Source organism: Thunnus albacares, chromosome 7 (genome assembly GCF_914725855.1).
Source record: "Thunnus albacares chromosome 7, fThuAlb1.1, whole genome shotgun sequence".
Taxonomy (NCBI): domain Eukaryota; kingdom Metazoa; phylum Chordata; class Actinopteri; order Scombriformes; family Scombridae; genus Thunnus; species Thunnus albacares.
The window spans coordinates 14,742,119-14,767,972 of record NC_058112.1 but is presented as its reverse complement, the minus strand read 5'-3'; the positions used below and the strand labels follow the sequence as shown (position 1 = coordinate 14,767,972).

General features: G+C 39.5%; 2 protein-coding genes across 2 annotated transcripts; both read left to right on the top strand.

Annotated features, from left to right (window-relative positions):
• The first annotated feature begins 977 nt into the window (after window positions 1-977).
• Window positions 978-11,138, top strand: LOC122985139 (muscarinic acetylcholine receptor M2-like). The gene is made up of 4 exons (XM_044355533.1): window positions 978-1,035; window positions 7,023-7,256; window positions 7,488-8,357; window positions 10,073-11,138. Exons 2-4 carry the CDS (start codon window positions 7,086-7,088, stop codon window positions 10,382-10,384), a joined length of 1,353 nt encoding a protein of 450 aa, XP_044211468.1. The 5' UTR covers window positions 978-1,035; window positions 7,023-7,085; the 3' UTR covers window positions 10,385-11,138.
• Window positions 11,139-14,450: 3,312 nt separating this feature from the next.
• LOC122985640 (S-adenosylhomocysteine hydrolase-like protein 1) lies at window positions 14,451-24,480 on the top strand. The gene is made up of 16 exons (XM_044356467.1): window positions 14,451-14,735; window positions 19,365-19,476; window positions 20,009-20,146; window positions 20,364-20,464; window positions 20,572-20,674; window positions 20,781-20,875; window positions 21,586-21,692; window positions 21,776-21,892; window positions 21,980-22,043; window positions 22,820-22,908; window positions 23,012-23,082; window positions 23,194-23,288; window positions 23,400-23,498; window positions 24,000-24,068; window positions 24,166-24,244; window positions 24,356-24,480. The coding sequence occupies exons 1-16, from the start codon at window positions 14,451-14,453 to the stop codon at window positions 24,478-24,480; spliced, it is 1,749 nt and encodes a 582-aa protein (XP_044212402.1).
• The last annotated feature ends 1,374 nt before the right edge of the window (window positions 24,481-25,854 follow it).

Genomic DNA, 25,854 nt, shown 5'->3' with positions numbered 1-25,854 from the left:
AGAAAGGAAACCAAACACACACATGTAGTGGAGATACAAAGTCAAAGCCTCATATTGATTTGTGTTCATGACAAATGGTGAAACAGCAGACGTAAAGCGCCAGGCTTTGGATGCATCTTTCTACGACATAAATGTCCTCACATCAAGAAAATAGTAAAATAATATTTATATGATATTAAATCTCAGTGATTACACAGAATATATAAGATGTGCAGAAGTCTTATACAGTTTTAAACATATCCCAGCAAATCAATTAGCAGACCAATGTTGATATGATCAGTGTGCCATAATTCCGGACCAAGACAACCACAATAAATCATCTCATATTTTCTCATCTCAAATCATGTTTACATGTCCGGCTGGGGCCTTGATGTTTGATGGCAAGCCCCACGTTTCATTTGCAATATTGTTTTGTGGAGAGGGACCATTATTCTCTGTGGTAATTCCATCAAAGTAAGGTCATCCACCAACTGGGGCAGACTGCGTCACCAGTTTGGTTGAAAGGTCAAAACAACAGAGTCTTAAAGGTTAACGTCCTGCAGCAACAGAATATCAGTGCGACCCTTTCCCTTTTGTCCTCTTTTTAATAGTGCTCTACCATTTTATTTCATGCCACAGCCACTCAAACTTCTCTCTGCTTGATCGCCTGCAGCTTTGTAACGCAGGAGAATATGGTGTGTTTGTGCTGCAGAGGCCAGTGCTCTCCATGGTCCTGAAACAAACATCTCTCTCCGTCTGTCTGTCTCCGTCTCTTGTTTATTCAAATTCGCGACCCTCGCTTTAGGGATACAACACAACAGTCATTAATAGCCCCTATAACCCCTCCCACCTCTGTCTGTCAGTGTCTCTTTCTGTCTGTCTAACACACACACACACACACACACACACACACACAGAGACTGGTTCTTGTCAGAGGAGGAGCGACATCAACATCGAGTTACTTTTGCTCCTCTCTCTGCTCCAGTGTGTCGACAGAGGTGCGACTAACATGGACAAAACTAGAACAGCTCCTTCATATCATTCCCTGCAGATTAGGTAAGATAACATTTCTCTATGGATTTCTGCTAAACTTCAGCAGGTAAGGACACCTTTTTTTTTTTTTTTTTAGAAAACATCCAGTACCCTAACATATGGATCCGCTAACAGACACCTTCATCAGATTTCAATATCTTTTAAAGTTGGACAATGTATTTCTTATATTGTGATTTCCATGTGTATTCCCTTGCGGTGTGACTTTTAATGACCACGTGAAGCTTTCTTATGCTGCTTGATTTATTTGAAAAGATGCTCAAAGTACAATGAGGACAAAATTATACACTGCACAAATGTAAAGAACTATTAAGGGATTGATATGTTAAAGCCATGACAGACAGAAATGTAACCGTAAACTCACAGACACACCAAAAGGAGAATTCAAGGAATATAATTTGATATATTGATATACTGATATATTGACTGAAACTCAGCACTCTGCTTGCAGCTTCAGTTTCCAGAGGAAGTCACTTAATATAAAGGAATATTGAAGGAGCATTATGTTCAAACCACGAGAGACTGAAATGTAACTGTAAACTCACAGACATGCCAAAAGGAGAATTCTAGGAATATGATGTATTGATATATTGATTGAAACTCAGCACTCTGCTTTCAGCTTCAGTTTCCAGAGGAAACCACTATTCAGTGTAGACTAGAAATATTTTTTTTATTGTTCCCTTAGGGCCGTTCTTCAAATGTTTATCTTCATTTCTGTCCCGAGCTGAAAGGTTTCAGTCAGCCAGCAGCATCAGATCCTAACTGGATTCCCCAGTCTCCCTGCTCCCAAGGAATCCCCCTGGTTACACTGCGTCTGTCTTTAAGAGGGAAATTAGATTTCAAACAGGCAGCTCCTCCCTGAAATACTGTTGGCGTACAAGATGAAATCAAGTTATGTTTCTTCATCTTTGCTCATTAACTACTCCTGTCCCATCAGATGGACTCCCTCTGAAGTCACCTCTCTTTTTTTGGAAGGCAGCTGCATTATATTTAATCGTGTATCCCATGTTCCTTCCTCTATGTGTTATCTCTCCTGTACCTTATCTTTTCTGTGTTACTCTGTAGTCCTTCCTACCCTGGTCACTCTGTTATTTGTAATTTTTTTTTCCTCCTCTCTGCGCTTTTTTCTTTCTGGCTCAGTGGCTTTTCTCTTCTCTCTGTTACACCGCTGTGCGAGGCCAAAGCTCAGGTTCATGTGAAATTTCCCACTTTACAGATTCAGGACACACTAGCAATAACATCAGGAATGTTTGCTGCAAAATACTGCCTTAAAAAACAACTTCAAATCTGTCAAATGCTGCTTTTACAAATTTAACAGCGCTTCGATAATATGCATGTTGGTTGAGTTGAAATCCTATCTCTACTAACATACAATAGGATTAATTAATACCAATTTGTCTGTGTAATTTTCATCTACAGTATCTCAGATTTCCACTTGGAGACATGTCTGGCCTGAAATACAAAGCACACAATAAAATCAATTTATCAGGTTCAAATCTATATTGAAATCATATAATAAAAAAAACTCTTTGATCCATGTACCCATTAAATCTCCCTTTTGATGAAACTGTGTACTCAGATGTGCTTCCACACCTGCTCTCGTCTCTGCAAACAAGCCCCTTGTTTTACCCTCTCATCTCATCTTCTCATAACTCCTGACTCTTGTAGCTGACTGTTGTATTGTTCATTATGTCAAAGACAGTACAGACTTCTTAAAGCTGAGCTCACCCTGCCAGATATTACCGGTACAGCTGTTGCATCTGCTGGATCTAATTGTCTAAATGTTTCTGTGCCTGTCAAAGAAATAATGTTTGCCTCTGTGACCATATCCAGTAGCCCCGAATAACAATTAGGGAGGTCCAGTAATGCAGGTCTTATTAGTGTGAACGGAGGGAAGAAGTGAGGACGGACTCGTGAGCAGGCAGAGATCTCCCATTAAAGAGAAGAGAAGCTTCTTCACTCTGACTTATTAAACATGTTGTTTTTCATATTTAGTGTAAATTTATGTCAAAAGTAGTGTTGAATATCAGCCTTATTGTCCTGATAGTCCTCATCTTTCTACAAATATGTTCTAAATTCAATGAAACACCAAGCATGTAGACCTGACTGCCTATATGTCTATATGAGCTTTCACAGATGATCATACCAAAGCACACACACACATACGTATGAACATGCACATGCACCTATACACATGCACATGCACACACATTTTGTTCCTTAGGAGAAGTTTTGAAAAGTACTGTAAGTACATTTGCTAAAGTACTATACTTAAGTAAAATTGTGAGGTACTGGTACTTTACTACTACATTTCAGGAGGAAATATTGTACTTTGTACTCTGCTACATTTATCTGACAGCTATAGTTACAAGTCACATACTTACTAAGATTAAGATTTCATATACAAAACAAATGATGAGGTAAATATGATACATTGCTATAGATTAAATTACTTAAACTTTAAGTAAAATTAAGTCTACCATGACTGTCGACAACATTTAAATGCTGCTTAGATATTTATCTAGCAGAGATATAAAAAAAAAATCAGTAAATACTGTATTTAACAGTACAGCACTTCTGCCTGTACTGCAGAATAATAACTTTTGATATTTAAGTACATTTTTCTAATGATATTTCTGTACTTTTTCATTAGAAAAATAATCAGTGCATGACTTGTAACTGAGTTGTCTTTTTTACATACATTTTTAAATACCACTGCTTAGAGGACACTGCACTGACATTACATTCATTCCCTAGAGACTAACTATAACATTAACTGCACTGTAACAGCTACATGCCAAACTGCAAACCTAACTTTAACCTCAACCAAAAAACCAACTCTTAACCTGAAATGTATTGGTTAATGTAACAGACTGCTTTTTTGAGAAATATTTTTATTGGGGTTTTCATAACTAACACAACAGATACACTTATAAAAGTCTACACACACACACACACAGGAAAAGGGGGAACCCTGCAATTCTGATGTAACTGTTATGCTGAATAATATTACATTATCTTTATACATTACAACATTCTCATTTTCAAGTGTTCAGCAAATATCTTGATAGGTAACTTTCAAGATATTTGATAAATTGTCCCCATATTTTAAAAAGCTCTGTATTTTCCCTGTGGTGGCATAAGTCAGTTTTTCAACAGCTAAATAGTTGGAAAGACTTTTAAACCAATGTTCAACTGTAGGTGCCTCAGTGCTCTTCCAGGTTGCTGAAATACAGTGTTGAGCTTGAAGTGAGCATTAAGTGACTATTTTTTTATTTGTACCTGACAGTCTTACTTCAGGTGGAAGCAGTCCAGGAATCAATACCTGAGGGCAGACAGGCAACCCAATAGAGATTTTCCCAGATTTTTTACATTTTCGGGCAGCTCCAAAGGCAGTGGAATAATGTGCCTTCTTCTGGGCCACATTTAATACATAAATCAGGATTATTATTATCAAAGCGATGTAACAGGGAGAGAGTTATGTATGTATGCATGATCCACTTAAATTGTATCAGTTTAAATCTGGTGTTGATAGTCTGGCTTTGTGCATCTTGGCAAACTCTCTTCCAGTCATCTTCAGAGATTTCTACATCTAAGTTAATAGACCAAGCCAATCTATTGTTGTTCGAGGATTCTTTAGATTCATCACAGTCAGTTTATATTAAAAGGACCCCTGGCCACGACCTTGAAGATGATCTAGTATGGCCTTTCCAAGGCTAGACAGAGGAGGTGTACAAGGGACCTGTTTAATGTAACTCCTAATTTGTAGGTTTTTGAAGAAATGTTTTGAATGGTTCTTTGCAAATCATCAAAATGTTAAAATATATCATTGTCATTATACATACCCATAAGTTTACTAATCTCCCTCTGCCCAAAATCTAAAGCCAGAGTCACCTCTTCCTGGAGAAAATCTACCATATTGGTTTAAAGCCTGATATATCAGACACTGTCTTTAAGTGTGCTTGTATCTTGCACCAGACTCTTATAGTATTCCTGACAAATGGGTTCTTTTAGCAAGTTTTAAAATGTATTAGAATACAGATAGGGCTTTAGGGGTAATAGAGATGTAGTGACATTTTCCATTGTGACCTAGGGTATTGTAGGAATTGTCTGAGAAGCAATGCATGGCTGCTCTAATCTGGGCTGCCCAATAATACCAGAGAAAGTTTGGAACTTGGAGTCCTCCCCTTTCATATGGCAAGTAAAGTTAGGTAAGTCTATGTCTTGGGTGTTAATTATAGCGGACTGCTTTTTGTCCCCACAACATGATTTATGCAACTACATACATCCTTATCCTGAAAAAAACCTAAAAAACCTTACCCAAACCTAAGAATCTCAGACTGTCATGACTTGGACCTGAGAATTATAGCTAAACTGAACCCTCACTCACACACAGACACACAGACACACACACACACACACACACACACACACACACACACACACACACACACACACACACACACACACACACACACTCTTTCTTGTCTGCAACAGAAAAGGTCCAGAATGGGTCTTTGATGAGTAAGTGATAGAGTTAGAGATGCTGTAATGAAGTTTCATCTGCCTGTAAGAGCAGGAAGGAAACATCTCTCAGGTACAGTATGATGTTATCATGTGGCCTAATGGAGTCACTTACAGGGTTTTACCAGTACACACTGACCCTCATGGGCTCATCTAAGTGTCTTTACATTGATTTTCTGATCAGAAAACATCAGTTTATCACAGTGTTATGTTGTGTATAGTTGCAGTCCTGTTCCAGCACAGTAACTCCTCTTGTACGGTAATCATACTTTGCCTTAATTATGGTGTTTTGCTGTCAGTTTGATAGCCTTTGTCCTTTTTTGAATACACAATGCATTAGGGATACAAAGAACAGGTAAATCTGTGTGCATATCATATGTTGTTTGCACAATGCTTTTATCCAAAGCACTAAACAGTATCATGAGCGCCTGGGTTTTTTAGCGTGGGTGGCCCCAGTGGACATCTGTCTGTAAACACACTGAAACAGTCTCTCATAACTCACAGAATAGACAGTTCTAGTGCCCAAAAATTAGTTTTTTCCATATGTTTCTCTCTCAGAAAGCAGAAATGATTCTGCAGGTAGCCTCAGAGAACATGTCCTGTCTTGACATTAAAACCATGTCTCCTATTAAGGCTTATTTGGGCATCTGTTTTGAAGAGCAAATACATAAGCCTGAGTGTATACACACATGTATACAGACATAGTTGGTAGCTCTCCAAATGAAAATCCAATTTTCGAACCAGGCTGGACCTTTTTCATATCAAGGAGCAGAGCTGTTGTTAGGAAATTACTCCTCTATGCCTGCAGGATCAAGATAACAACTTGACATTTTTGAATTGGCTCTCATGCACAGATTAGATACTCTCAAAGGGCATTTTGTGACTTTCAAGGCCAAATGGGAAATTCAAATGAACTCTCTCGAGGTGTAGGTAACCTTGTTACGTCGTCCTGTTCAACCTGTCAGGTCAGATTTGATCAGAGTTAAGATTTTCAGGTCGGTTAAGATGTAGGAGACGAGAGTAGTTTGGTAAGGAAATCATTTAGCTCAAGCATAGATAAAACTCAAACCAGTGTAGAAAAAAAAGTGTTTATTTAAGTAGCATCGGATACTATTTACAGTACTAGTATAAAGATACCACATCTGTGTTAACTCTGAACTAGTTTTAATGTGTTATTCCTGATATGAGGATGTGGGATAGTGCTATATATTTTAAATACAGCTGCTGGAGTTTATTTGCTCACCTGTCCATTGTTCACACCTGGGCTGAGCTGTAAGCTCAAAAACACTCAAACACCTGCCAACTATTTACATGCTGAAAGTTACACACAATTTTGCCTCTGTGACTGTGCTGACAGGTGAATACACACACACACACACACAGACACACACACACACACACACACACACACACACACTCAGACCAGTCTAAAATAATTAAAACAGTTGCTGATTCTTTGTCTTTGCCAGACTTTGCACAAGTATGACTCAAGCTTGAAACATCTGTGAGAAGGATTTCCAAGAACAGGCATAATGGAGACTCTGAATTTATCTCACATCGCCAACACCAGCAGTGGTGATAATGCCGGCCTCTTCTCTAAAAGCCCATACACGACTGTGGAGATAGTGCTCATCATCCTGGTGGCTGGATCTCTGAGTCTGATCACTGTCATCGGAAACATCCTGGTCATGCTCTCTATAAAGGTTTGGATTTATTTTCTTGTTTTGATCATATATGATTAATGACTGTGATTCAAACATCCATCACTGGACACCATGAAAGGAGCTCCCACATGGGAGAAGAGAGATAGAGAACAAATACAGCATGTGCAACCCTGTGCAAAGTGGTAATCTAATAGAAATGAGAAAACACACATCACATTGTAGAAAAAAAGATTAGCATCTGACAGCCTGTTCCATGTTGTTTCTCTAAAGGTGAACAGGAACCTGCAGACCGTCAACAACTACTTCCTGTTCAGCCTGGCCTGTGCAGACCTCATTATTGGTGTCTGCTCCATGAACCTCTACACTGTCTACATTGTGATTGGCTACTGGCCCTTGGGAGCGGTGGTGTGTGACCTGTGGTTGGCTGTTGATTATGTTGTCAGCAACGCCTCAGTCATGAACCTGCTCATCATTAGTTTTGACCGTTACTTCTGTGTCACCAAACCGCTCAGCTACCCAGCACGCCGCAGCACCAAGATGGCAGGCTTGATGATCGCCGCGGCCTGGGTGTTGTCCTTCATCCTGTGGGCTCCAGCCATCTTGTTCTGGCAGTTCATCGTGGGCGGGAGAACGGTGCCGCCAGGTGAATGCTACATCCAGTTCTTCTCCAACCCAGCGGTGACATTTGGCACAGCCATAGCAGCTTTTTACCTGCCAGTGGCCATCATGATCCACCTCTACTGGCGCATCTCCAAGGCCAGCCGCAGCCGCATGAGGAGGAACAGCAGGAAGACTTCAGGTACCAGTTTGGGAGAAGGTCCCTCTCACAGCCAGGATGATGGGTGTGAGAACCAGAACAACTGCATCACAACAAGAGAGGAGCCTGGGGAGGCTAGAGATGGGAAGGAGAAGGAAATGTTGCAGCAGAGGAACGGAAGTGGTCCCTGTAAGGAAGAAAAACCCGACCCGGAGGACACAATGGAAGACAGCATCCATGCTTCAACATCTAAGGACACTGAGGTCTCTGCTTCATCACAGAAAGGATCAAATGGCGGGAAAAAGACAAACCCAACACAGCCACCTTCCCCAGTGACCTCAGCTGCTGACAGACAAAGTATGGCCACAAGGACACTGTTTAAGGTACATTTGTTTACTTTACACAAGCCTTTACATCATGTTTCAAATGACTAAAAATAATAAGTTATCAATCACAAATCTGATTTAATCAATATTTTAGCCCTGCTAGCTACCATGGTGCTAGCAATGGCAATGTCGGTCTCTCGCTTGGTCCACCACTTTAGTCTAAATTGAAATCTCAGCAATATTTCAACAAATATTGGATGGATTTCGATGAAATCCTAATGAATCCTAAAGACTTTGGTGATGCCCTGAATTTTCCTCCAGCACTACCTGAGGTTGACACTTACCATGTATGGTAACTGTTGATGGATTGTCAAACATATTCATGTCCCTCTCAGGATGAATTGTAATAACTTTGATGATCCCTGAACTCTTAATCTTGTGACATTATCAGGCCAAAATTTCAACTTGTCCAATACTTTATAATCAAATACCTGTAAAACTAATGAATTTTAGTGCTAATTAGCAAATACTAGCATGCTATCATACTGAACTAAGATGGTGAACATGGTTGTTAAATATCAGTTAGCATGGTCATTATGAACACGTTAGCATGTTAATGTACACTCTGCTGTGCCTAAATTCAGCCTGACAGACCTGCACGCATGGACTCTTAGTCTTGTTATTATACTAACAATTAAGAATGATCAAATGACAAAATGTTTGTGAAAGTTGTCACTCGTAGCGATGGACTCAAAGAGAGTTATCATCTGACTCTGCAGCTCCCCTCAACTCTACAGAGCATTTTAGCATCTTTCAGTTCATTGTTTTGGCTTTACAGCCCTGAAATTTACTGGTTCAGTCTCACCTCTTTCATCAGCACCAAATAGTAAACAAACAAAGTAGCTGGTGAAACTAGCAGCTACAGAGCCAGATATTTCCCCCAGGAGTTGGTGGACACCAAAAAAGAGCTAAAAGGAAAATAATGCTGCATTAATGTGCTCCTTGGATGGTCCCATTTCCTGAGTTGGGAAGTCGTTTTTCTGACTTTGGTGTGTTTACAAGCTTTTAAGTTGTAATGTGGAAACAACATGGATGCTACAAAGAAGATGCGTTGTATTTTGTCCCAGACTTGTTGTTGCACCAGTACATTCTCTAAAACCCCTAAAATATTGCTTTACCTGACTTGTTATCAGTGTTAATGCTAATAAATAACTTTTCTAACTAATCTAGGTCACTCTATGTGGACAGCAACTAATGGTTACAACCTAATAACATATTACAAATTACATGTGAACAAAAAATTGATAAGCAATACATGAAATAGTAAAAAGTTTCTTGCCATCAACCAAACATTTACTTTCATCTGCCATGTTTCTGCGTATATGATGTCAACCTTCGGCAAGTCATGTACCAAAATTTTTGTCGACTTTCCAAGTTGTTGTTTCCAATTTGAAGGGGTGTTTGTGTAAATTTTCCCATGTGAGATCTCATTTTTCTGATTATTGTGACACCACATGAATGCAACATAAACATTGGACTTACATTCATCAGGTTGCCAAAGAAATGACAGCAAAAGAATGATAATGTTAATCTTTGTCTGCTGGATGGGCAACTGTTTGCTAACATGTTAGCCATAACAGGTTTGGAAGGTGATAATATGTCAAAGGTGTGTTTGTAGCTGCCCCCAAGTGGCCAAAAAAACAATATAATTGACATTGCTTTAAAAATTATCAATGAAATAAATCTATTTTCTATCTATTGTCCATTCCCAGGTGACGAAGCAGACTGCTGTGGCAAGATGGAAAAAGAAAGGCACATCTTCCAGGGAGAAAAAGGTGACGCGCACCATCATGGCCATCCTGGTTGCTTTTGTTGCCACATGGACACCGTACAACGTGATGGTCCTGATCAACACCTTCTGTTCCGTCTGCATCCCAAACTCTCTCTGGACCATCGGCTACTGGCTCTGCTACATCAACAGCACCATCAACCCGGCCTGTTACGCCCTGTGCAACGCCACCTTCAAAAACACCTTCAAGCACCTGCTTCTGTGCCAGTACAAGAACATACGCACCGCACGATGAGGGCGCAAACACTGACTCATGACTGAGTCCAAGTTAATGTGATGCAGCTTGTAAAATGTGACAAATACTGGAATATAGAGCGTGTTCTTATTGTGCACTTAATTTATTTTTCAATGGTGGAACTTATTTCCACTTCCATTGAAAAAAAAAGTGTATTTACTTTTACAAGTGTACTATGAACTTAATTTTCAATGATTTTAAAAAGACATGGCATTGTATTATAATTGCCGAGACAATGCATTTGTGTATGAGTGCAGTTTATTGTGAAGTACTTTTGACTGAGTGTAGAGTGTGTGCTTTAACCCTGACTGGACATTTTCCTCTTTGCTCCTTCTATATGAGCTTATGCAGTATGTTGTTTGTCGTAATTTAACTACAGTAATACAGTATAAGTTCTAACTTTGTCCTAAAATCAGTTTGTCTGGGATAATATGCTGTAGAGAAAGACACTGTTACTGCCATTGCATAAACCATTAGGAGTGACACTGTGCTGTGAAACATGGAAAATCAGCCAGATGTGTGTTTGTGTCTATGTGTGTGTGTGTGTGTGTGTGTGTGTGTGTGTACACGCAAATCAGTGTGTTTGTGCGGCGCATGCTTCCTCTCTGGTTAGATTAAACCAGTTCTTATTAGCTGATGTGTTGTGAAATGAGCCCAAATGTGATATTTGTCCATACCTTCCCCTCTTCCTTCATGTATTAAAATGATTTCCTTAAAAAAACATAATAATAAAAGAGATAATGATAGAATATTATATTTAGTGTCATTTTCTTTGTCACTCAAGTGTGCTCAGAATTAAACTGCTTAGTGCAAAGAATAAACGCTTAGAGGCTGATTCATTGGCTCCGCCACATGAGACTGAACTGGACTTTTGCCCATTTCCTGTTGCTGCTACCTGATGAGGAACTGCAAACTGCAGTGACAGAGGGAAACCCAGAGGAGTAGATCAGTATGACAGGTCAAAGAAAAACAAGGTTGCGGTTTAGTCACTGTGCAAGAAAGACTGACGAAGATTGGGAGCCTGAGTAAATCCTGACTCTGCTCAATCTGACTCTGCTGAGTTCAAGATGGTTGACAAAGGCGGGACATGTGCTGGTAAGTTGGCAGCAGCTCTTGTACCTGTAACCATCTGTCTTTGCAGGTGCACAACAGGAGATAAAACAGCAATAATGTAAATCACACAAGCAATGCTACCCGTCCCCTTTTTGGTTCAGTCCTCAGTCCTAAACAAGAATAAAGATACTCCACAGCAAAGTGAGTAAAGATTCAATTATATTTGGCATACAGAACAGAGATTACATACACAGGAAGCATGTTTTTCTCTGGATATTACTCTGGTTTCATCCCAAAGTCCAAAGACCTTCAAATTGTAGTCAGGTGTCTGCATATCTGTTATTGCCCAATGACAAACCTGTGGGTTGTTTCCCTGATTTCTGCTTAATATTCACTAGAACAGGCTCAGTTTCCCATAAACCTGGACACAAATAAGTGGTAAAAGTGAAAATTACAACACACTTAACTAAATCCACACTACCGACAACCAAAAACAAGAAGTTTCAGCTGTTAAAATATGTTATGTGCACGTTCCAAGCCTCTCCCTAAAACCCTGGCTACCATAGAGGGCATCCTTACTGGAGGCATACTGGTGTGGTTCTGCAACCTGACTGAACAAGACCACAAACAACTGAGGAGGACAGTAAAAATGGCTACAAAAATCACAGGAACATCACTGCCACAGGTTCATTTACACCTCATGCTGCAGAAAGAAGGCCATAAGTATTATGGAGGACATCAGCCAGCCAGCACATGCATGTTCTCATATAGATAAATGCATTCAGAGCATCAGAGCTCGGACCTGCCACCTCAAAAAAAAGCGGTTATATTACTGAACAGTAAGCACTTAACATGACTCACAGTGATTTATTATTTGTGGGATCTCTTATGTTTTGTTTTTTTGTTTTTTTACTTAATTTATTTCTTATTTATATATAGTTTTAAGGTCTGAGAGAGCCAGGACAGATGCATTTCATTGCATTTGAATGTACAATTGTACTTTTTAAATGTATAGTTACTTGAACTTTGAATGTTCTGTTATAAAACTGATCATATAAACACAAGTTTGGTTGTGAAAGAGAACTACTGGAAGAAAGACAGAACAAAAGACCTTCCCATGGGGATAAAAATCACTGAACCATTTTCTTTTATATTAGCCTAAAAGTTATTTCCCAGCAACAACAACATATGAAAAAATTTACACAACCTTTGTGGACATCCTACTGGCCACTAGCAGGGACATTTTTATACCTCTCCTAATTTAACACCCCAGTCTGAAATTCCTTCACTGAATAGAAATGAGGAGCAGAGACAGATTTGGCGGGAGGGGGAGGACTGGATGCAGCATTAACTCTCTCTCCCACTGCTCCTCCCTCTGCTCTGACAGTCATAAACTTCTCCTGCTTCCTGTCAATACACAGAAACAGACCAGAAGGAATCAAGTTGAAATCTTCACACTGAGGAAAGAAAGGACATAAGGTTTCTCTGATGTAGCTGTTAGAAAAGCCCTCTGGAAACTGTGGACCTGTTGTGCCCTCTAGTGGAAGAAAAAGCATGTTTGATGTTCCTGCATCAGAAAGTCCAGTGGTAGAAACCTGAAAACTGTAACTATTTCCAGTTAACACTGTGAAAGACAACAAAACCTTTCAAAAATGCTAGAATAGAATAGATACACAATCACAGCATGAATAATTGATAATTTCTCAATTAACACAACGTTTATTAGTAGCTCTCTGCAAAGAACCAAAGATAGTATCTAACACTAAATTTACACAAAATGTAATGCAGATGCGAAAGGTCATAACTTAAATTAGATGATGCTCTTATTTATACTTTTTATACTAATTCTCACAACATACAGCATTAAATCCAGAATATACTCTTTTGTTTTCAGCACAGCAAACACAGTTGCATGTTTACATAACATATGACAGATTAGATTTTATTTTTTTAATTGATAACGTAAAACGTAAAGAAAACTTTGGTTTGGATTGTTCCTGGTTCCTCAGTTACAAACCTGAAGCAGTAGACAGGACATTGGCCTACAGAATTTAAATATAGAATGTGCATTTTTGTGTTTTCTAAAATTGTTTGGATTTGTATGGAGACATTCTCTTAATGGCTGACAGACACTTCATTTTGTAATATCATGATTATGTTGTTGTGTTTTGCACCTCAGGGCCACTGTAACATTGTGTCTTTCAGTCACTTGGAAAGAGAAAAAGTTTCTGCACCTGCTACAACTTGCTAGCAAAGCTGTTAGATATTTACCTTCTTTGACTTCCTGTAAACTCAAAACGACCCCTCAATTTCAGCATAACACAATATGAAGTGGTTGGTGTGGTTTCCTGCAGCAGAAATGACGCCCTCCACTGATGAAAGCTTAGTTCTACATCAAAGTGTTGGCGCAGCTCATGGAGTCTCTTGTCTTTCAGGCATAAAGGGAAGTAGTCGGTCACCACGGGGCCACTATTGATGCTGATGGGGTTTAATGTAAACACATCAGCATGCCTGTTTGTTTATAATGTACCCCTCTGTTTGCGTTGCACTCATGTCTTTGCGTTCATGGTGATTTGATCCAGTGTTATCAAAGACAACACAACAACAAGATGCAGCTCTGCAAGTTTAAACGCCTGAGGACTTGAGTATTAATACTTCTATCAAGGAAAAACAGAAAGGCTTTTAGTGCAAAAGACCACGTCTACCTACAATCTGTGTCACTTTGGTAGAAAAAAGTTACATTCCTACATTTCCTGATTACATTTCACTTTGTGACAGACATCCGTGTTCACTTCAGTGTTTACACTGTACACACTGCATCCAGGACTAATTATCTACTTTACGTTTGGTCAAAGTAACCCGAGAGCTGTTTCTGTTTAGAGTAAACATGCTCCTTGCAGGAGGAAATATCAGATGTATGTGGGCAGAGTATGGCTGGGCTGTCCCCTGGTCATGCTGTTAGATCACCTGAGCCGGAATCTGATTCACTTCGTCAACAGCCGCCAGTGGAGTCATGGCAGAGGAAAAGCAGCAGACAGGAACCTCCCGGGAGGACCTGACACTACCTGACGAGTATCCTCCACCACTTACGGAGCTGGATGGAGAGGCAGGGCAGGATGTTTCTGCTGCCACAGAGGAGAGCAGCAAAGATCAGGAGGTAAAATGCAGCCCAAATGTGCTGCAGATGCTGAAGGCGGCAGAGAGCAGACGGACACCTCAGGGTCAGGACAGAGAGGGGGAAGAGGTGACAGAGGCTGGGACAGAAGAGCTTGTCACTGAAGCACTAAAGACTGACATGGTGAGCACGGACGCTTCTTCACTTCCTGACTTTGACTGAGTTTGCCAGGCCTTTCTAGAACAAAACATTATATAGGACGTGCATCTGTAAGAGCACTCTGCAGGAAGCGTGAATCTGCATTTACTCAGGCTGTTAATGATTTTAGTCGCCTCTATGAATATTTGACCAGCACACCCACACACATATTGCACTTTTTTGTCCTTCTGAAAAGACAAAGCAGACTTAACTCCAACAATTTGTTTGCACCTACATAAAGTTAGGGGATGTGTAAGAGAGATTTAAAAAAACAATAGTAAAATATATTATTTTAGCTAATATGTTTGATTCATAGTGCAGGTGGAGCTTCAAAAACACCCCTACCTTTCCCGTAATGTAACCTGATTTTGTCTTTTATTAGGTCCCACCTGCTTAGTAAATGTCAATGTCTTTTAAACTCAAAATTTGACTTCTCATGTCCAATCTACAAAGTCCCCTCCAATGTCACAGTGGACTATTTTCTGAGTGGTACTTTCAGCACCGCTCAGCCCAGACTTCCAGTAGCCCTGCAGAGCTGCTTTAGTCATTTAGCGGACAGAAAACAAAGACTCATTCTGTAGGTCCAGCTCTATTGTCCGATTTACTTGAAGAAACCTAAGCTGCCTTCTGTGTCCCTGAATGCAACTAAGGCTTGTGTTTTTTCACTTGGCTGGTTCTTCTGTTCTGTAGCGACTGCCCTCTTCTTTCTCTCAATAACAAACTCTCTCATGAATGTATGGTCATGTACGTACATCTCTCTGCTGTCTATTTAATACATACCCTGAGAGCAGAGTGTGCTTTGCTGTATGCACTCATACACATTTGTGGCCCCAAGTAACACTCGACTGAGCTTCTCTTTCCTTTATAACTCATGTTCTCCTCCTAGTATTTAACTTGTCCCTCCGCTATATTTTTCCCAGAGTTCCTTGCTGTTAGCCTCACAAAGATCACTTTTCTTACCCTCTGTCCTCTCTCCACCTGTCACCTGGGCCTGCTGGGTGAGGGTGTGGCATAAAGCGTCACTCTGTGAACTCTGTAATCAGTCTGCAGTCTGACAGCATCAGCTTGCAGCTCTGCAGGTTTCTTTGAGTGGTCGCTGTGAGAGCGCTCTGCCAGCATGAAGAAAGTGTACAGTCTAGTGAACATAACTAAAGCCAAGGACCAGGAGGCAGTGCAGTCCATCTGCATCAAGGTATCACTGCTTTTGTTTTAGAAGCGAAGTTGTTCTCTTTTTGTGAAAGTTTTTGGAGTTTGCTTTTGGAGGGCAGCGAGTCAAATATTTAAGAGAATTATGGGTACAAGTGAGCATAAAGCTGTTTTAATGGGAATATGTGAAAAATAACACTTTGCACCTGCTTTTTAAACCTCTACGACTATGAATTTTCAGGTTTTGTGCTTAATCGACTTCAAGGGCAAAGAAGAAATGACAACAAATGGTTATTAGAAATTCAGATGTTCTCAGGCCATAAATTATGGGCTTTCATTGTACTTTCACAGTAACTGCTGGCTTGAGTTCCAACTGGATTTCTGAGTCCTGTTAGGGATGGTTTTGTGATCAATAAGTTAACTTTCACACTGCTCCAAGTCACAGCTTAATGTCCTTTTATGTTAAAGATTAAGCAGCTGCTTGAGTAAGTGCCACGAAATACCTGCTGTATTCATGCAATTGCATTCAAGTGATTGTTACTTAGAATAAAAATAGAGTCAAAACTTTTTCTTTGAACAAGCATCAGCTCTGAAAAATTATTAGACTGCTGGTGTTTTAATATTGTGTTTTATAAGTTTCTTAAATTCAGGAATTATTTCTGTTTCTGTGATTGCAGGATTTCTTGTGTTAATATTCAATCATGCAGGTCAGCAAGGTGGACCAATTTGGATTTTATGTGCAGAAAGAAAGAAATTTGAAACTTGTGTCAACCAAAGTGCTCAAAGCGGAGCATGTTGGGCTCCTGCTGTAATAAGTCAGGTCACCAAACTAGATTGCTGTGAAGAAGAAAGGATCACAAATAAAATGATAAGTGATTAATTTATGTGAAATGTATTGTTAAAATGTGCTATTAATAATTGGTAGGAAATCATTTTGTATCGGACTGACTGACCGGCTTCGTCGACCTCAACAAATCACCTTGTCTAAAGGTCACAAACGTCTCAAAGAGAACAATGACACAACTGTTACTTTGTGTGTCTGTTTTGAAGTGTTTTTGTGTTGTTTCTGTGTCTTTATCAGATAGTTTACAGTTGAGACATGACATGAATTGAGGGGGATGATATGCAACAAAGGTCTTGAACCAGACTTGTTACATGGTCAGCATCTTAAACCTTTAGGCCAATAGGATTCCTCTTTATGATGTCATGTTATTTAAAAAAAAAAAAATCAAACTTAAATGAGAGTTGAGCAGAGTGCTCAGAAACTCCTGCAGACATCTTTGTTGCAAACGTTTATGAGCATCTCAGGTTTAATTGCTCCTAATGAGGAAGTGAGAGCTCAGTTTGAGTGGCAGCACCGCATGAAAGATGCCTTACTGATCGTGAGGCCTTCCTCTCTTTACTTCACTGATGCATCTGTGATGCATGTAATTAGTTGAAGGCATTAGACTCGAATATGAAATCCATATAGATACACAGTTAAGGCTGTATACAGTGTAAGAAGCAATTTATATTCCTATTGCTGAACGTAAAATTAAGGCAACTTTCTGTTTTTTTTTTTCCAGCAAATATCCCATGTAATGATTATATTGACATATATGTAATTATAATCATTATTTGGGATTTTGAACCATAATACACACTTTTGTTGTCTGATTTAACACCTTATAGCCAGATTGGTTCACAAATGATTTCTGAAATAACTGAAATTGTCAGCTGGAAGTTACAGTTTGACTTTAACTTTCAGTCCAGTTTGCATATGATTAAAAGTCACCTCATGATTTTTCATTCATACCTTGTTGAAATTGGAACAAGATCACCTCATTATCCAGATATTATTTTTTTCCATGTCACCGAGACCCAAATTCATATTTTTTTAACCCTGAATCATTTGGGTTCAACTCCTCTGCACAACATGTCCTTATTACAATAAATGCAAACATTTCAATCTTAATCACTTTCCAACTGAAAATAATGTGTACGGTTTTGACCTGATGCACACTTGTATCAATTTTAATGTAAAAATTTCGGTATTTATGTTGTATTCCTTTTAGCACAAAGTGTAAAAAACGTGTTTACTCTGTTTCTATTTGTTTGCATTTCAGATTAATTGGAGGTTTATTAACTCTGATCAGAACATTTCAGTGTTTGGACTCCAGGTTAAACCTCAATCAAAAAGAGGATCAATCTATACATTTTGAGGAGTCTTTGAATATAGATTTTAGACACTTAGACACTCCTTTAAGGGATACATCAGTGATTTAGTATTTAATTTCTTTAAAGTTGAGAGACTTGCAAGAGACAGATTAAAACTTGATAGCGTCTTTCAATAAATCCTCCCAGACTTATAAATGACTGCATCTTTTAAACTCTAACCCCCCAATTTCGTAACACAAGCTTTCTGTTAAAAATTAAAAAGCCAAAGCCCAAATAACTCTGATGATGTTGTGTGATGTTATTTTCTCTTGACACATTTCCCTCCAGGGTCAGAAAAGACATTAAACAACATTCTCATGGACTGAGTCGTACTCCCTCTGTGTGTGTGTGTGTGTGTGTGTGTGTATGTGTGTGTGTGTGTATGTGTGTGTGTGTGTGTGTATGTATATTTGTATAAGAGTATGATAAAGCTGCAGTATGCTGATCCTTTCTGAAAGCATAGCTACCAGCTTAACTCTGTAATGATCCCATCCAACCTGCAGCCCTAAAGCTCCAAACACTCAGAACATATGTTTCAAGGGTTTTTTTTATATATATTTTTTAGTTTTTATTGGGTTTTCAGCTCTGAACACAACAACATGAGTACACATACAATATAACACTACAACAACAACAATACAACACTGAACAAATACAGTAAAAATAGTTGTCAAGGGCAAGTCAAATATGTGGATATGCTCTATTTTCCAGTTATTTTAATTGGATATGTTTCTGATTTAGTGGGAGGATGTGACCAGCGCAGGGGTGTGTCTGGGTTGGTGTGTGTGCACGCCCATACACATGGGTAAGAAAGAAGAGCAAAAGTCAAAATTCCCACCATAGCAGCAGGAGATTGTAGTAGGAGGGAATAAGCCCCGCAGTAAGCCTCTAGTCATTTTTTTTTTTTTTGGAGCTGGACTTGAAGCTCGGGCTCAGGCAGCAGAGGCAGAGTGAACAGCCAGGGAGCGGACATGGCCAAGTGGGATTCCTGTGGCAGCAGCCCAGCCTTCAAAGAGCCACACTGGATGGTGAGACAGCAGCAGATAGATGAGAGGATGTATGACAGTGGCAGGCTGTGAGCAGGGAGGTGGAAGAATTAAGAAAATCCATGTGAAGTGAGGTGCTCATGTGCAATTTTGTCAACTGTTTCAAGCATTGAGTTGATTAGTGTCTCCGCTTGTGACCTGCAGGGGAATAACAGCAGACACTTTGTGCTTTTTTTCTATCTGACTCTGTTTGTTTTGTGTGTTTGTGTCTCTATTTTTTTTTTAGCAAATACAGCTCACTGAGCAGAAACAAGAATTCAACAAACGTCCCATCAAGGCTGGTCACCGCTCTCTGTCTCGGTCCATCTCACAGTCATCTACAGACAGCTATAGTTCAGGTATGGAAACATGCAAACACACACACACACACACACACACACACACACACACACACACACGCACACACACACATGCTCTTAAGCTTGGTCACATGTCTTTGATATATAAACGGATCTAGAGAGCTGGTTCTGATCCCAGCAGCACGAGAACTACAGGCCCTGAGGATTAGCCTCACGCTTTCTCCTTCAGCTAAACCTTCATTAAAAGGAAAAGTCTTCTGAAGAATTAAGTCTCTTTAATTTGGTCCTAATCGGCTCTGTGAGCCTTTCTCAAACATGTCAATCACTGCCGGAGTTTATTCAGACTTCAAAGGTTCAGAGAAAAGAGTCACCTAGCTGGAGTCTGATTCTAAACACTGCATTAGAAACAACAATTAGGGCTGGAAACCAGAGCCAATTCATACTATTCAAGCAATCCAACACATCATGTGTCTCTGTATTACTCTGTTATACTTTGACCATGTTTGCTTTTGGACATTGCATCACATCGACTGAATATATTTACACGTAAAGCCTGATTTCCGTGCTGCAGTGTGCAGTGACAGCTCCGAGGATGAGTCCACTCCCAGAGACAAGCTTCAGAAGAACTCCAAGGGCTTTTCTGACTTTTGCATCAAAAACATCAAACAGGCTGATTTTGGACGCAGAGAAATCCAAATCGCAGAGCAAGGTGAGGAATCTTCAAAACCACTGTTTATGTCTTCACAAAATACACAAAATAAATATTATTTATACAGCGACCATCTAAGAAGAATCCAGAGAAAAGAGAAAAGTAACACAAGAAGAGGAGATAAAATGAGAATATTAAGCCATAATATAAAGTATGTGTGTAATCATGATGGCCGTCCTTAAATTGAATGTGATTCGTCACCATCTGTGATATTTAGAAATGCCAGCACTGATGGTCCTGAGGAAAAGAGCAGGAGGGGAGAAGCCTCTCGCTGGAGCCAAAGTGGTGGGCTGCACACACATCACTGCACAGACAGCAGTGAGTTCAACACACACACACACACACACACACACTGAGCATTGCACTTATTTGTTATTATACTATATTTTCCTATAATCTAATGGTGTGTTGATGGTCTCTTGCAGGTGCTGATTGAGACTCTGTCTGCGTTGGGGGCTCAGTGTCGCTGGGCGGCCTGTAACATATTCTCCACTCAGAACACTGTGGCTGCAGCTCTGGCTGAAGGAGGTACGACCATCTGTGCCGCTCCTCCTCCTGACTTATCTTTTTTCCTCATACTTCCTGACTTTCTCTTTGGATTGTCAACTGCTCTTTATCCCTCATTCCCTCTCAGGCACCTCGGTGTTTGCGTGGCGGGGAGAGTCAGAGGACGACTTCTGGTGGTGCATCAACCGATGTGTCAGAGCTGATACCTGGCAGCCCAACATGGTACTGTGATAAGAATAGTTATCTGCCACAGGGCTGCTCTGGACAGGGAGACTAAAGAAAGGACAGTTAGTCAAAAACTAAATTAAAATTTTCTTAAAGTTTTCTTTCACCCAAAGCATAAAATATGCAAATATTCTAAATCTGGTGTTATCAGTTTTGACCACATGTGACTGGTAGACAAGTCACAAAATTAACTAAAAAAATACAATACATTTTTGTATCCCTAAAAATTACTATTTTTGACTGATTAGTACGAAAATGCTTGTTTTTCTCAGTTTTAGATCAGTTTTTTGGAATAACGTTATGTTTCATTCATTTGTTAAAGTGAGCGTTTTAGTCACTATTTCTCTTACTTTACTGTGTATACTGAGTTCACATGGTCAACTCTTTATGTGAATATCAAACAAAAACTGTAATGTGACTTTCTGTACAAATAAATATGAATTTCCTGTCATTTCCCTGAAATCTGTGGATTAGTTCAATACATTTGAAGAGATATTGTTAATTTTTTAATGTAAATTTTTGGTGGTTTGAGCTCCAAAAATCAAATAGTGTTCAGTACAAAGTGACAGACAATATCTCCAAACTTTACACAGAAACTATCTATCTGTTTAGAATAAGTTTTATTGCATTTTTGTGAACTATACCGTTAATGATTGATGATGATATACCGTTAGAGCCATAAACCTTTTTTTTTTCACTCTTTCCAGATTCTGGATGACGGCGGCGACCTGACCCACTGGATCTATAAGAAGTACCCGAGCCAGTTCAAGAGGATCAAAGGCATCGTGGAGGAGAGTGTTACAGGAGTCTATCGGTCAGTTTTACATAAAGCTTGAATGATCTTCCACAAGTTCATAAAGTCCAGATGTCACAAACACATCTCCGCCTGTGTTTCAGGTTGTACCAGCTGTCGAAAGCAGGTCGGCTGTGTGTTCCTGCTATGAATGTTAACGACTCTGTGACCAAGCAGAAGTTTGACAACCTGTACTGCTGCAAGGAGTCAATATTGGACGGGTAATGAATCATGTTGCGAAGGTAAACTGGTAAAAACACTGGAGGAGTACAGAGCAACAACCTGACTGTGTCGAACTCTACTTTCAGGTTGAAGCGAACCACTGACATTATGTTTGGAGGAAAACAAGTGGCGGTGTGCGGATATGGTGAGGTCAGTACAAAAAATAATGTATCCAGTCCTACTGTGTAATATATGTGCACTACATGCCCAAAGGTATATGAACATGTCTGTGGTCTTTCTTTTGAATATTTGAAATTTTAGACAATGTGCTTCCAACTTTGTGGCGACAGTTTGACACAGATTTCTGTTTTAATGTGACAATAACCACCTGCACAAAGCCAGGCCAGCAAAGAAATGGCTTCGGTATGAAAGAACTAGACTGGCCTGCACAGGGCCCTGACTTCAACCAGATCTAACACCTTTGGGATTATTTCTAACACCAACTACAAATATCACCAAACTTCAGTAATGCTCTCGTGACCAAAATGGAATAAATCCCCGCAGCCAGTTTCCAAAATTGCATGGAAAGTCTTCCCAGAATGGAGGCTGTTACAGCAACATATTAATGCCCTTGACAATCCTGCTGCTTTATACTTCTACTCAACGACATTTCAGAGGGAAATACTGTACTTTTTTACTCTACAACACTTCTTTGACAGCTATAGTTACAGTTACATACAAAAAATGAACATCAACTAATAAAATAAGACAGAATGTGACAGATAAGCTACCCAATAGTGTACAAAATACTTTAAGACCCCCTCCAGACTTGTTGTGAGATGTATACTTTGCTTGGGATAATAATTTGTGCCTGACATGGTTTTTTGACAACAAAAAGTCAAATTACCTCATTAAAATCCTTAAAATTAGATCTCCTCCTTCTCTCTCTTCTCTCCTCCACTGACCACTCTTCCTCCATCTTGCAGGTTGGTAAAGGTTGCTGTGCTGCCCTGAAAGCGTTGGGTGCTGTTGTATACATCACAGAAGTGGATCCCATTTGTGCCCTTCAGGGCTGGTATGGACAGAGGAAGCTTTTATCAGATGTGGAGTGTGGTTCCCTCTTTCAGCAGCACATTGTAACACAAGGTCAATATTGTCCCCTCCTCTCCTCCTTTCAGCATGGACGGCTTCAGAGTGATCAAACTGAGTGAAGTGGTCAGGCAGGTAGACATGGTCATCACCTGCACAGGTATCTGCTGTCCTCTAACAAGTCTTATTATAATACTGTTATTATTGATACAGTTCAGTTAGCTTTCCAACACAATATCAATGTTATACTTCATCTCTGTTTTATCTGCAGGCAATAAAAACGTGGTGGGGAGGGAACATCTGGACAGAATGAAGAACGGCTGCATAGTCTGCAACATGGGACACTCCAACACAGAGATAGATCTGGTATGAATAGTGTGTGTGTGTGTGTGTGTGTGTGTGTTTGTGTGTGGTTTTCATGTGTGTTCAGGCCTGTATATGCTTGAGTGTGTAAAATATACACTCTTTGTTTCTCAGGCGAGTCTGCGGACTGCGGAGCTGAGGTGGGAGCATGTGAGGCCTCAGGTGGACCATGTTATATGGCCTGATGGCAAGAGAATAGTCCTGCTAGCTGAGGTGATGATACTGTTATTATTATTATTATTATTGTTGTTGTTATAAAACACATAGATGGTCAAATATAGCCCCACAGTGAAGACCATCCTATTCATTACACACACAAAACACATCACCACTTGACACAAAATGTTGATTTAGATGATTTTACTTCAAGTAAAAGCATGTTTCTAGATTTTTTATGTATTGTCATGTATATTAGAAGCAGATGAACCTCAAGTATAACCTCAGATATCCTCAAGATGAGGAATAATTACAGCAAGCAAAACCATTAATTAAGTCCGTAATGCTGATTAGCAACAGGAACAGATTTACCTGAACATCATTGTTAAAATGTGTAGCCTTTAATTGGATCAGGTTGACACAAGTAAAGATAGAGGGGTACTTGAAGACCGTGTTGAACTATATTATTACAATTATTTGACACAAGACAGTTTTCAGGAGTCTTTATCAGTGGCTGCTGTTACATTATGACACCTGTTGTTGGTTTTTTTCTCTCAGGGCCGTTTGCTGAATCTGAGCTGCTCCACAGTGCCCTCGTTTATCCTCTCCATCACCGCCACAACTCAGGTGTGGAAATATGTTTTATCTTATCCTTATCATTTTCCAAATGTTTCATAGAGGAAGTGAGAGTCAGAGGCTTCAGTTTTGTGACTTTCACCTTCAGGCGCTGGCTCTCATAGAGCTGTTCAACGCTCCAGAGGGACGATACAAACAGGACGTCTACCTGCTGCCAAAGAAGATGGGCAAGTCCTCAGTTCTTACACTATAAAAAAACTGTAACATGTATTGTATTTTCTTATTTATATAGTACAAAAATGAATTAAATTTTTTTTTAAACTTGCATACATTTTCAGATGAATATGTGGCCAATCTCCATCTGCCTGCGTTTGACGCTCACCTCACAGAGCTGACTGATGAACAGGCCAAGTACCTGGGTGTCAGCAAACACGGGCCATTCAAACCCAACTACTACAGGTGAAGACAAGTACAATGTTTCTCACACACAACAAAACACACACACACACACACACACACACACACACACACACACACACACACACACATTTTATTTCTAGTATCTAACAAGAAGCATTTTCAAACAGGTATTGACCCTCTGGACATGAGGGGGTGAGACAGAAGCTCTTCCTGTTGAGGACTTTGATGATGGAAAACCTCTCACGTTCCTGCAGACTGAGCGATGACGCCCTCTCTGCCTGAATCTCACTGAGACTGAATATTGAGGGGAGACCTTTTATTTTTGTTCACTGATTTTTCTGTCTGTGTTACACTGTTCCTGGTTATAAATGTACACAATGTCTAGACTAAAATTACTGAATTCATGTGGAGGACTGAAAGAGTTTAAATGAAACACAAAGTGCTGAATATATTTACTTAATACTTATTTACTCCTATAATTGGAATAATATCAATATTGTAATACCATACAATTTATTAATTAAGGCAGGTAGACTAACATCAAGACTTTATCAGCTGAAAATCTGCTGGTTATCAGTGAGGGAGAAACACATTTACATAAATGTAATATTAACTTGAGGCTCCCGACAGTCTTTTAATCTATTACAGATGTGCTTGACAATCAACTCTTTGGTAATTGACATATGATCACAGATAGTTCAAAATATGGAGCTGATAACTTGTTGAGACATTTTTGAGTTTTTGAGTTTGAGATTTATTGAGTTAATGCTCTATAAACATAATTGGTGTTATTGCACACATAAGAAATTATAATAAAAACTCAGTTTTTCTCTTTCTCAAAGCTTTTTCACATTTGTCTTATAATTTCAATATAACAAAAACTTGGCAAGGCAGGGAAAGTTTATTCATGCGGCAAAAAGCCAACTCAAAGTGCTCAAAGCTTTGCATGAAGCATTAAAACTATGAACAAGGAAGGCAGCATGATTCATTAAAACCAATGAGAAGAAAGGAAGTACGAATTAAAACCTCTCAGAAACAAACCTAAATGATCTGTACTCACACATCAATTTCTACAACCACACAACCTTGTAAAGACGGATTAATCTCTAGTTTGCCATTAAGCTTTAAATTTCTCTCCATAAACAATGACTACAGTACAGTGTTTTTCCCCACTCGGGGGCGTCAGAGCACTAATTGTGTTTGTGTGATACTTAGAGGACAAAATTGATCATTTTTCTGACAATTAAAGGCCTTTGCGTTTTGTTTTATCCTGCTCTCAGTATATTTTTATCATTGTCTCAACTCCCTGTTCAAACACATAACAGCAAAGTTTTTGGCTGTTGACTGAGATAAATCCAGGATCCAGTGGCAGATGGACGGAGACAAAGGCAGATCCTTTATGTGTGAACACAAAAAA